This window comes from Lepisma saccharinum, chromosome 12 (genome assembly GCF_977018435.1).
Source record: "Lepisma saccharinum chromosome 12, izLepSacc3.1, whole genome shotgun sequence".
Lineage (NCBI taxonomy): Eukaryota > Metazoa > Arthropoda > Insecta > Zygentoma > Lepismatidae > Lepisma > Lepisma saccharinum.
The window spans coordinates 64,030,553-64,044,449 of record NC_139240.1 but is presented as its reverse complement, the minus strand read 5'-3'; the positions used below and the strand labels follow the sequence as shown (position 1 = coordinate 64,044,449).

At 35.8% G+C, this 13,897-nt stretch overlaps 1 protein-coding gene across 1 annotated transcript in view; it reads left to right on the top strand.

Annotated features, from left to right (window-relative positions):
* The first annotated feature begins 320 nt into the window (after positions 1-320).
* Positions 321-13,897, top strand: part of LOC145996515 (serine protease inhibitor dipetalogastin-like) — a 34,501-nt gene continuing 20,924 nt past the window's right edge. Inside the window, exon 1 of the mRNA XM_083133018.1 lies at positions 321-517. Coding sequence (XP_082989144.1) covers positions 388-517 — 130 coding nt within the window. The 5' untranslated portion in view covers positions 321-387. The remainder of the gene's footprint in view (positions 518-13,897) is intronic.

Here is a 13,897-nt window from a genome sequence, read left to right as displayed (position 1 = left end):
TGCTCTCTTTCTTCTTCTTTTGTTTATGTTGAAATAGTAATTTTTGAATTGTTTATAATGTATGTAAGCGTATTGTAATTAGAGCCAAAGCTCTGTTATAGGTGAAAATAAATAAATAAATAAATATGTAGTATCGTCCGTGACGATATATCGCGATATCAATTTTCCGATTTCGTCCATCCCTAGTCATAATATTGGCAAGATGTCTCCTACCCACCAAGCCACGCACTATGTATTAATATTTTCAACCACACAATATGCTTTGTGTTTTCTGTGCACCTTACTAATAATGAGGCTTCATTACTGTTTGCAGAACTGGTCGTGTCGAAACCTGGGCGATGCAACAATAAAAAAGCTACTTTTGTGATTGAGGAGTGTGGAAGGGAAATGAGTCTTGAAGACTTTATGTTGATGTCTGGCAATCAGGAAAACGAGTCATCTATAGTTTGTGGAAGCAACGGTGTAACGTACAACAATTTTACAGAACTCGAATGTTCAATGAGTAGTAAGAAACCAGGTAATAATTGATATAAGTAGTGTAATTGATGCTACTATAAACTCGAGAAAGGAAGAGCTCCCCTCAGGCCGATTTGGCTACACTTAAAACAGGCTCAACATGCCCATATGAGCTTTTTGCTCAAGTGTGGAACCCTGCCTAATCCAAGATTTTTGTAAAAATGCCCTCAAATATTTTCTGAGAAAGGAAGAGCTCCCCTCATGCAGATTTGGCTACACTTAAAACTTGCTCAACATGCCCATATGAGATTTTTGCTCAAGTGTGGAACCCTGCCTAATCCAAGATTTTTGTAATAATGCTCTTCGGAAAGTATGAACCCTCCCTCAAGCAGATTTGCCCATACTTAAAACAATGCCAAGTTCCCATATGATTTTATTGTTTATAGTGTGTTTTTTCTGTCAAAATCCCAGGAATCTTGAATTGATATAAAGCTCATAGGTACTGGGTCTTAGAACCCAGTGGAGTGTGGTGCATGGTTTTTATTGCCTTGTAATCGGGAGGCTCGGGTTTGAATCTTGGTAAAATGTGAAGCCTCTTCTGATTGCAAAGTGTTAATATTGTTGCCTTGTAAACAAGGGGCTCGGGTTTGAGTTCTGATAAAATGTGAAGCCTCCTCTGATGGCAAAGTGTTAATATTGTTCCCTTGCTGGGAATCACCCAAGCCTAGTTATTGCTGTTGTTTGGGTATAAAAGCACCAGCTCAGCCATTAACTGCTGTTATATTTTTATGCAGGCAAAATTGCCCGATCAATACAATGGGAGAGGAGCGAACAAACATAATTAATTGCTTCTATGTTCTTTATAATCTTTTGATCAGTCCCATGTTTCGGCCAACAATAAATTATTGCATGCCTGGGGGATTATATTTCTTGTATGTCAGCAGATATAATCTATATTGTGTCTTTTCAGAGAGAAATAACATATTATCCATCATCAAAAAGAAATTAGTAATTGCCTTCTTTCTGTATGCCTATGAGATTATATCTGTTGGCATAACCTGCACTGTGCCTTTTCCGAGGGAAATTACATGTCATTTGTCATGGGACTCAAAGAGAAATTCTTATCTACACTGTGCCCTCTTTTCAGGGACCATCCATCATATTGAGGAAATTTCTAGTATTGGCTTCTTGGATATTGTCATGCAAACTGAATTGCATTTAGGTTTGGTCTTGTCGCAATAATATAAGCCCAAGTCTGTAACTTACAGAATAATTATTGCAATATTTCTGTATTTAAGCTTTTGGCAGATGTGCTGTGTTATTTGGGTAGGTAATATATATAAAAGCTTTTCTGCCACGAGCAGAGGTGCTATAAAATTTGGGTAAGTAATATATTTTCTGACAGCAAAATGTTGGTATTATTGCTTTGTAATCAAGGGGATTCTGTGTTTGAATCGGCCCTCTAGAATTGTTCTGTGACTCTCTCATTTCTTACATCATAAACATATGATTTTTCCCCTATGAGAATAACACTACATATGGTGTCATCAGCTAATGCCTCACGGAATTCACAGATAATTTTAATGTTTGTCCTGTCATTCACCACAACTTGTTTCCTTTTTGAAGCATTGATTACAAACATGGGTCTCTGTGTTTTGAATTCATCTGGTGTGTAATACATGTCAGTATTGCCAGTAGTGACCCTTTTGTATGCTGTAAATGCTTCATATAATTTAAGGAAATCATCCTTGGAAATGTCTAAATTATAATTTTCTCTAGGAAATACCTCGTTTCTGCCATTTTTAAGATATATGTTCTTGATGTTGCAGTTATCAAATCTACTTGAATTTTTTTCCTGATTATTGTGTCTTCCAGTCTGAAACAATACCACTACAAAATCAGGCATGTCATATTGTATGCTGGAGAATGAATTTGTAGCATCAAACTCATAATAGGTACCAGATGCGGGCTTCTGTACACATTGATATGTATAAAATTGTAAAAGAACTTGTGGATTTTTTATTATATCTGCTTTGTATTTAAGAGCATAACTGGCCTCATATTCAACAACTGGGATTCTTAGCTCCATAGTCTGAATAATGCATTTGCCTTCATCAGGTAGGGTATTAGGCAGAGCTTCCCCTGTAGAGTTTAATGTGCTGTACCTCATCAAAGCATTGTTATCATTTGCAGCTCTTCTAAATGTGATTCTTAAACCACCCTTCCACATAATATCTTTGTAATCTGAGAAGAATCCTGGCAACAGGCGCATGGGAAACAGCACTGTGTGGCTCTTAGATATAATTTTATCACCAGCCTCAAATCCACCTATTTTGTAGTAAGAAGCCTCGGTTTTGGATAATTTTAGTGTGGCCAAAGCTGTGGAGGTAATGCCGGGATAATCCACTCTGTTTATAACACCATGCTTTCTGATCTCAATTTCAGAGAACAGATGTGGCACAAAATTATCTACCAATCTTATATTTGAATTTGCCGGATAATCTGTTCCATCGAGCTTTACAACATCAAATTTGATGTATAGATCTGCTCTGTGGGGGTGTATAAAGCCATCCCCTACATCAAGATCAACCTCAATCTCTGTGTTGGGTTGATTTAAATTTGCAAATGTTCTCCTGTGGGGGGGGGAATGATTGTAGCTCATAACTCTCAATATTTTCCATTTTCTTCTTGTATGTATTTTTATTTAAATATTAATCTCTATGATTGCAGTTGTTGTGGCTCCAGCAAAATCAACTAATTCTTCTTTTTCATTAGTGACCATCAATTCAATATTATCTATTCTATTATGGCACACAGGAAAATATAATGTTGGGGATGGAGTGTAGATGATTGGCTCCATAAATTCAGAAGTAGGTTTGAATGTTGCAATGATGCCAGTTTGTTTGTGAGTGCCTATACCATTTGATTTGGTGATCATACCCTCAGCCACATTACAGTGAATATTTAGAGTCTCTATGGCTAAGAATTTAGGTATATTAATAGCAGTGTGTTTGATGGCCGCTTCAAGTTTTGTGTTGTTCTCAAATCCTAACAGCTCTCCTATAGTACCCAGATCCACTGTTTCTGTAGCAGATACAATCTCTACTCTGTGAGTGACAGAATTTTGACTTAACACTACACCTCTGGGTAATTGAGCATTTAGAGTGGAGAGATTATATTGCCCTGGAGTGATGACAATTTTTTGATCCCCTACTGCAATTTTGTTGTTGTGGTGTGTAATATTAGGGATCAAGTACATGCCGTAAAATGCTCTGAGAGCTATTGTTTTGGGATACACTATATCATCATGTAATTTGAGTTTCAATATTGAATTTTGGCTGGTGAGATGGAATACCCCCATGATGTTTCACATACCACAAGGCTTTTTGAAAATTTTCAATTGATGGTTTATTTATTTGAGACATATATCTAAGAACAAATAAACACAAATGTCCGCAATTAACATCTTTGAAATTTTGAACACGGGCATTATTGTAATAAAGATTAGGTGATTTTAGATATTTTATTAAATTTTCAGGTGGAACACCTCCAAATGAATCAAACACAAATGCCTCATTGTTTAAATATTTAAGATAACAAATCCAGTGAGTGCCCTGATTTTTGTACTTATCCAAATTAACAATGCCACACTCTTTGTTGAGTGGTTGTTCTGGCAAAGAATCAGACATGTACAACCTCTAAAATTTTTGATGCCCAGTGGCTTGATTAAAGCTTCAATATCTTGGTTTGTAAGCGGCTCTTGTTTTTTTTAAACTTATTCATGGCTCTCTTAACACCTTTGCCTTTTTTCTCCATGGCCAGGTTATGGCGCTTCTGCTCATCTAATTCTGCCTTATTTTTCTTGGCATCTATTACTGTTTTTGCTATGGCAGCTGATCCCCCAGCCAAGCTCCCAACAGCCCCAAGTGCTGCTAAGATGGCAGGGATAGTAAATATGAAACCCACCACATGTGATTTTTTTCTTGATTGCTGTAATTTTTTTAATTGGGGGGTACTAAGCAACAATTTCATACCATGTCCCTTTGCAATACAAGAATTTTTTTTCTTGCGCTGCTTTTTGGTCAAAAGGCTATCAATAGGCCCAAGAGATTTGAGACCTGCATAAGGTATTTGATACATAACACCCTTGGCCTTCATTGTAGGTTTATTATATACATATTCACAACCCCCACCCCAGTTTTTGTTTGGTGCTCATAGCTATGGTGGTTCCCAATGCTGCTATTTTTTCACTTAAAGAAGCATCTTTGCTTACAAATCTACCAAATGCAGCCTCTTCTAATTTCTTGTCTGCAACATGTCTCTTGTCAAGATCAGAATGTGTGTTGTATGCTATGTCATGGTCTCTACAAGCAGCATCTAGAGGATTAACACCAGGATCACCTCTGTTTAATCTATGGTCCAGTTTTGTGCCTGGACCACAATACTGATAGCCTGGAATATGTAGTTCAAATGGCAGCTTGTTTATAATGTCATTAACAAGCCCCCGACCCTCAGAAATATTCCAAAATTTAGGTGGTAGAGTATTAATAATTTTTATGAGATATCCAATCCCCTTAGTGTCATTCACTATAAAATTAGATAATTTGGTGCTTATCATGTCCATAATTCCAACCTTTTCATTGTAAAAATTGTGGTTGCCAGCATTTTCCTCCCCAGCTATCACCAATAACCTATCTACAAGTTTCCTGACATCATCAACCCACACAAATTCTTTAGGCAGGGTGTTGTATTATTTGATTCCACTGCCAGTCTTGATCTGTGACCATATGGGCTTGATTAAATTATTGTATTTTGCCCCACTGCTAGACTTGACTCTTTTTTGTGTGGGATCATTGTTCTGGTATAGAGCATCTGATTTTATTAATATTTCTTTGTAATATTCATAATCTTGATCTGTATAGCTGCCAGGCCTTTTCCTAGTCATCAGTTCCCACAACCCAGGTGTTCCGAGATATTTAACAAAACCACCTCTTTGTCCAAGATGAGATTCTGAATAAACAATTATATCATCTCCCATAAATGTTACTCTAAAATTGCCAATTCTATGTATGATGCTACCATCACGCTCTGTGTCAGCATATAAGCCAAAGACCTCATCTTTGTTGTCTTTAGGTGTGCTTAAATATTTTTGAGCAAGAAGACCCAATTCAATAGGATCCTGAGTAGCTTCAATTCTTCGAGGAGCAACAGGACTAGGTGTATGAATACTGGAAAGTGGGGTGATTGGATAATCTAATATGTTCCTTGCAGCTACAGGTACAAGCTCTGTGATCAAATTTTGATTTTGCTCTGTAACAGTTTTGATATTTTTACCTAATTCACTAATAGCATCAATGATAGGCTGTTCTGTTTGTTTGTGTTGTTCATAAATTCCTCGGTTCTGTGATTTCCATCCCTTAAATCTTTTTACAAGATAATCTCTTAATTTAAGATCATCAATGATTGGCCTTTTCATGGTTATTTATATATGTTTCAATGTCTAGAAAATTGTTGATTTTATTTCTGTATTTGCCACTATTGGGTTTTCTTGTCATATCAATTGTGACAAACCCATAACTGTCCTGGTTCCAGCACCTACTGCAAAACTTGGAAAAATCATTGTAACTCAAGTCCCCACCTACATATTCATCATGTATGTGTTTGAGGTTGGTATGATCTTGATGAAACACACATATAAAATTGCTGTTGTCTCGGATCAGCTGCTTCGGAATTTTAGAAAAAGTCTGTGCCAGGTAGAATCAATCAATGTTTTTGTGTCGGCCCTGTATAGAAATTTCTAACCTTGTTTTGATTATCCAGTATAATGTCATCAAACACAACAACAGAATTATCGAGACATTCATGGAGTGGCTTAACATCTGGTTCAAAAGTGGCAATATCCAATCCATCATATAGCTTCATCAGCTGCTGATATTTTAATTGTTCCAAGCTCTTAGAGAAAACATACAAGTGCCTGTTTTTCCAGTCTAACCAGTTGGGTGCCAATAAAAAATTATCAACCATTAGTGTAGTTTTACCACAAGCAGATGGCCCAACAATAAGACATCTAATATTATCAGGCAGCAAGTTGCCATTTCTCTTATTCTGTTGTTCAGGTTCTGGCAGCCTTTTTATAACATCCCAGGTGCTCATATTATTATTTTGTTTGCATCGATCCAGCTGTGTTCTGGAAGTCCTAGCCATTTGACAAATAACTTGTTGCCTTTTCTGCGGATGATTTTTTCTATGAGATATGTGTCAGGCTGTTTAGTTTTGCTGAGCTCTTCTTCATAGAATCTGCCTTTGAGAATTTCTCCTCGATGATCCTTTATTATATATGTGTTAAGGGTCCCAGGTTTAATTTGAACCACTGTAAATAATTCAGTGCTCCAGTTTCTTGTAAAGCCTCTTTTGAATAAGTGCTTATATTTGCTGATTCTTACTTGATCACCCACCCTGTATTTGGCCTTTCTTGTTGTTGGCTGGTATCTAGGATAATAAACAGTCCTGATCAATTTTTGCTCATCAGATGAAGTTACTTCAGAGGGTTTCATGTTGATTGTGGAATGAACCGAGTTGTTATATTTATGTAGAAGTTCTGGAAGAATATTAATCCATTTATAATTACCTTGGAGGGTAAATTGTTTATACATAAGATTTTTTAGGGTTCTGTTAAATCTCTCTACAATTGAGGCCTTGAGATCACTGTAACTCGAATAATGTTGTATTGCCTGGCTTTTAGTAAATTGTTGAAACACTGAATTATAAAATTCTTTGCCATTATCTGTTTGCAAATAGCGCGGTGATCTTCCACTCTGATTGATGATTGTTCTGATGGCTTCTGTAACACATGTTCCAGTCTTGGATTTGAGTGGCACAGCCCAGGCAAATTTTGAAAATGTATCTATGACAGTGAGTAGATACTTGTAGCCCTTGTTGATTTTGTCTAAGTTTTTCAACTGTCCACTTGCCACCTCAATCAAGTCCCCTTGCCATAAATCATCTATGCCCTTTGTGACTACTGGGAGTCTCTTAAAATTATGTCTGGCCTGTCTGTGTAATTCATCAACAATAATTTTTCTAGACATAATATGTAAACAAGAATATTGCAACTATGGGGTGTTCAGCAGCTGATACTGCAGGATTTTCTAAATATAATTTGTCTCCTATTTGTATTTTAAATTCCAGAGAGCCATCATCTTCAACATATGCTGTTTCTAATGTATTGGGATCTGTAAAATCCTCCAATTCTACACTGGTGATTTTTGCTTTGTTATCAGCATTTGTTATTGATAAGGTGGGGTAGTGGTGTGCCTGTGGTTGAAGCCAATATTTGATCTTGATTGGTCTCAATGTGCCCCCAACAAAAAAATGATAATAAAATTGTGCAGGGGATAGCATATATATTTTGCCACCTGGTGTAAATGGTGAATCATATTCTTTGTTGGGGATGCTGTACAATTCAAGAATTACTGTATGTTTTGGATTCTCGATTATGCCTGTTATTTCTTTTTCTGCTGTAAGCAATCTGCTTGTTACAGATTCAAGGTGCTCATTGATGGTCCTAACAACATCATCATGGCCTGGCTTGATTTTTATGTCCACAATAAGTTTCTTGTATTGTTGCACAATCTCTTGAAGCTGGGTGGCAAAAACAGACAGAGCATTTGCTTGATTGGATTCCATGGTTCCTAGCTGTTGCTTGATATTAGCTACAATTTGTTGCAAATTTTCAACAACTGCCAATTTTGAATTTTGAGCAGTAAGATCATGGACCTGTCTTCTGATATCCTCAAACAGGGCATGCAGTTCATTAATATGTTGATTGGTTGGTAGAGTGGCCACTGTCTGATTGAGATGTTTGATCTCTGCTTGGATATTCTTGATATCTTCTGATTTCAATATCCTATTCACTGCCCTCTTAATATTTTTAAGTTCCTGTGATGTAGGAAGATTTGATACTGTATTTTGCAAAGATTCAAGTGCCAATTTTACATTGTTTAATTCAGAAGCATCAGCCACATTTTGCATAGCATTTTGGAGCAGGGCTATATCTGCCTGAGTGGGTGTGGATTGTTGTAAAATTTCAAGTTTTGTTTGAATATCATCAATCAAATGATGAAAATGAGATAGTTCAGATTCAGTGTTGAGGTTTTCAAGCTTTGTGATTTGGTGCTGGACACTAACAAGAGTATCTACAATACCGGGCAGGCGATATTCTAGAGTTTCTTGTACATTTGCCAAATCACCTTGCACTGCTGCTATTGTACCTTCAAGATGGGTTATGGTACTTTGAATTTTTCCAAAATCTTCATATGTTTCAAGTTGCAGCTTAATATTTGCTACACTCCGAGTTATTGCACTCAAAGCATCAGAAGATGGCAAATTGTTCATAAAATTTTCAAGTGTCTCAATTTTTTCTTTAAACTCGGCTATGGCATTGTTCAGAGGGTCCAGATTAGGTATTTGGAGTGAGTGAATCTGTTCCTTTAGAGTGGAAATCACTAGATCAAAATCTTCTTGTGATTTTATGCTTTTGACAATTGTTTGGAGCTGTGCCTGGACATTATTTATTTGCTCTTCCAATTGTTGTTTCAATTGCTCAGAATTGGTGGCCTGGGTCTTAAATTTGGCTTGAAGAGCTGCTACAGCTTCTTCTAAACTTTGAAAATTATCTAATGTGGCCAAATCAGTATATTTCTGAAGCAATAATTTGAGTTCTGAATCAATTTTAAGAAGAGGGTCCATGCATTGTGATTGTAAATTTGTAATTTCTAATTGAAGACTGACATTGAGTGTGGTTTGTAAAGCTTGTAAATCACTTCTTAATTTCTTGACTCTGACATCAAGCATCAGAATCTCATCACTGTGATCTTCATGCCTTGTATGGCCAAATATATCATTAGGCATTTTTGTTTTAGTGGTTATTTATTATTGAATATCTGATTCTTAATTCTATAAAAAAGGGTATAAGATTGTCATATGACCCAGGGACCTCAATATATAAGCAGTCACCAGCAGAAACAGTATATACAGTGCCAGAAATCATGTTTGAGTGCTTAATTCTATAAATATTTCTCCCTACTGAAATTTTAACATCACCCTCAGGAGTTGTAATAAATTGCAATTGCCCACCTACAGGTAATTGGTAATGATTTAAATTATTGTTAAATATGTACAATATTTTGCCCGTTTCATCATCAACATCTGTAAGTATGCTGTTCAGATGAATAATTAACAAGCCACTCAGTTTAGATATTATATCAGAAGAGGCTTGTGGTGTTGGCAGCTCCATAATAGCCTGTTTTTTGAACCCAAATAAGTTCATAGGCATGTTTATTTATTTCAAATCATGCTCTGTGTTTGGGCATTGATTGCCATTTTTCAAATCACAATGCCCCCATGGTAGAGTATGTATGCCACATGATAAAATGCATCTCTTATCATCATGTGGGTCCAGAGCCACTTTTCTTACAATATTGCTAGTCAACAAGTGATCCACACTCTGAATTCTGGATTCTGATGTTCTGATTGTGCTACATGATTTGAGGCAATTTTTGTAATCCTCAAATTCAAGCTCTTTGTCCACAGTCACTTTGCCAATGCCCTTGGCTTTTTTGCAACAGCGCCACTACATGTTTCAAAGCTGTACATCTTGGCCCTTAACCCAGCAAATGCCACAATAACATCACCAAGTGTCTCATCTTTTAACTTGCCAGGCACCTTTTTGTTGTGGTGTTGAATCTCTGTATGTTCACTGGTATCAAAATATTCAAGCAATGCAGGCTGTGCCATATCTTTATAAACATCTTCTGTTTTAATATCAAGAACAAAACTATCTGTATCCATGTACATCAATTTTACACAATCACCATAAAAAGGTTTCAACACATTATAATACAATTTTAACATGTGTAATTTGGCCAATTCCAATATTACAGCCCCTACATAAATAGGTTTATCAAATTTAATTTTTGTTTTTTTCATGTTGAAAAGTGCCATATTTTCATCATAAATTCTTCTATAATTGAAATTAGGCTTTGCAACCAATTTTTTGCTCAGGCTGGGGTCAGTAATTATTTTAACATCGGTATGTTTTCTGACATTTTCAATAGTTTTGCCATATACAGAATTGACCATCAATTTAAACAAAGATTTATCAAATTGGCTCAATGCAGATGTTCGAAGCTCTGTGTTTGTATCAATATATGGCTTCAACCATTTTAAGTGCCTGAACCTCAAACCTTTTCCAACTTTGGTCACTTGAACACCATGATGCATCAGGAACTGGAGGTTTTTGTAATATATAACATAACCCTGTTTTGGCTCCAGTGTCATCATCAATTTCTTCTGTTTAGAGCCAGGTGAGCACTGAACCTCGGGAATTGGGGGCAGATCAGAAAATTTGTTGTGTAAATCATCAGGAATTGTCAGATCAACCTCTAAGAAGAGGCCATAGTCACTGTCATCAAAATCCTTAAGATTCTCAATATTAAAATCTTCGACCCATTCAAGCCCTGCATATGGCAGTTTATCCATCATGGCATAACCATAGAGGCTGTTTGCATCCACATACAGTATATAATTTGATGGCCGTGCTGGATCATAATCAGGAATATATTTGTTATTTGCTCTGGCATATCTCTGAGAACATTGCACCATGCCTCCTCTTATACATTGTTCCATAAACAGATACATATCTTGATCTTGGATCAGATCCAATTGCATTTTAGTGTTTAAAAACATTGCAGACCATGCTAGGCCCGGAGCACTGTAAAAATACATTGGATCCAGCTTATAATTTTGCATGGAAGATTTTCTGAATGCCTGCAATATATCAGCTAAGAGGGTCACATCAAGTTTTAAATAAGCCATGTGATAATCACCAAATGTCTGGCATTTTAAATTGTTCCACATCAATTGGGCATGGTGATAATCATCATCAGTGATTCCAGATGCTCTGATTTTGCTGTAAAACTCTTGTTGTGGTGGCAGAGAACACTCATCAAATTTAGAAAAATCTGTAACATAATCATATGGATATACACCCTTCCGCCTAATTAATTTCAGGTCCTGATTTGGAAACAAGGCACATGTGATTTTGAATTGATCATCAGATAATTGAGTGGCCAGTGTAGCCAGGCTAGCAGATAAAATTCTGTAAGAATCAAGAAATCTTATGTGAATAGGAACACCATTAACTTTAATTATTTTGCTAATAGCAATATATTTCTCATCATTTTCAGCTAAAATATTTAAATTCTGCTTGTCAAACCCCTCGTACCTGATCAGATGATGAAAATCATAATTGGATGCTCCATGGCAAAATATGGGGACAAATTTTGGTCTCTGGATCTTAATATTACAGCTATTACACAGGGCCATTAAGAATTTACCATCTGTATGAGAATGGTGTTTCACCTTGATATTTATATCTGAAAATTCAGAATCACATACCGGGCATTTTTCTGCATTGTTGAAATCTTCAATCTGTTTCTCTGTTAAAGGCAACATAGGTTTTGATTTTAATAAAATATTAGATGCTATGTCATGGCACTCATTTTCTATTCTAAGTGCAAATTCTTTGATGGCATCTGCTCCCATGTATAAATTTTCTTTACTAACAACACCATCCTGTACAACCACATAATAAAAGCTGGAAGGTTCATGTAGCTGGTATGGTGTAATTGAAGATTCTTCAGGATCTGGATTGCAGAATGCAAGAGGTTTGAGGTTTGATTCAAAATCACAGACAATATATGCTGGGTGTTCCAACAAGGCTTCAAACTTTTTGAATTTTGCTTTTTCACTTGGATTAGGCATCACCATATGAACAGGTTTATAATTGCCACAGTATTTCAGATGCTCAATTAACTTGTTTTTAGCAATATCTGCATTTTTTTCCCGAACCCCCTTCACCATTTTTTGACCATCAAATACAGACAAACATCTTCTGCACAACTTGAATATTCTATGAGTTTTGTCTATTTGTGTTCTGATTTGTCCCATCCTTTTCAATTAAGAGCAGATCAATCGGAATAGCGAATTCATCATCAAGTGTACTGATTCTGAGAGGATCTATCAAGCAATTGTCACGGCCAGTGGAACAAATAAATACATTAATAGATAATTGTTTTCCATTAATATTCCTGGCCTTTTTTTTCAAATTTATCAATATTCTGAACAGACATTGGATATTCTAAACCCTCCATTGCTTCATCAAAATCATTTTCATGTTGTTTATAATAATTTATTCTCTGAGGATTCCTTGAAACTGGAAACAAAGCAGCTAAAATACACCACAAAAAGCATTTCTCATCATTATTTTCAATATTGACCACGGCTCTTTTGTTTTTAATATTGGCAGGTAATGGCACATAAGTGGAACCTTGTAATGGGTTGAATTCAGAAATATTAACATATAACTTGTGTGGAGATCCGCATAGGCTCCATCCTGACTCTTTTGCTGCAAATTCAGTGTGTTTAATATTCAATTGATCTATCAAATTGCTTATTATTTTGTCTGAATTTGTATTTGAATATACCGGTACAGTTTCTGTTATGTGGGGCTGTGTAAATTTTGTGCCATTTGGCTTCTTATATTGTGCAAACAATTTGAGGGACAGCTTATAAGACCCATTTTGTGCATTTAGAATTGCCTGCACATTAGGATTTATACTGTTCAAAAAATTCTTAATACCACATCTTGGCTCTGATTCAAAACAATAATCACTAAGTTGGGCATTAAAACTGCTATGGATGGGTTCATAGCGTGGCTGCTTTGCTAGTAAAGCATTAACAGGTGTTTCATGCTTCCTTTTCAGACCAGATGTAGATGGTTGTGTTGATGACTGTGCAGAGCAAGTACCTTTATGTTTATATGTGAAATATTCCATGTTATATTTTCTATGGCATTTGGGGCATATTTTTGTGGGAGTTCTGCATTTGTCTGGGTTACAAATCTTTTGGTGTCTGGCCCAATTAGAGCTAAATATATTTTTATGGCATTGGTCACAATATTTTTGTTTTGGCATTTTTCTTGTTGTTTATTATATAAGATTTTCTGGGCTTCAATTCAAAACTTTATACTTAATAAAAATATCAGTTAGGTTCAGCTGTGTGATTTGTATATTTAGTGTATATACTTAATATTAATATTATTAATATTATTATTAATTTTTATCCTCGGTTTATTATATAATTTTTTTGGGTTTTAAATCAAAACTCTATGCTTATCTTATAACAGGTTGTAAAGCCAATAGCCTACAAGTGGAAAAAGAGAATAAATATTCATTCACACTGACCTAGCACAAATACCTGCACAGACATGCATGTCTAGAATGGCAATAACCTTGTTATGTATTGATTTTTGTATAACAGGCTGGGACAGATATAATCCTGACCCTAAATAAGAGTGGATTACAACAAACAAGCTGGATGT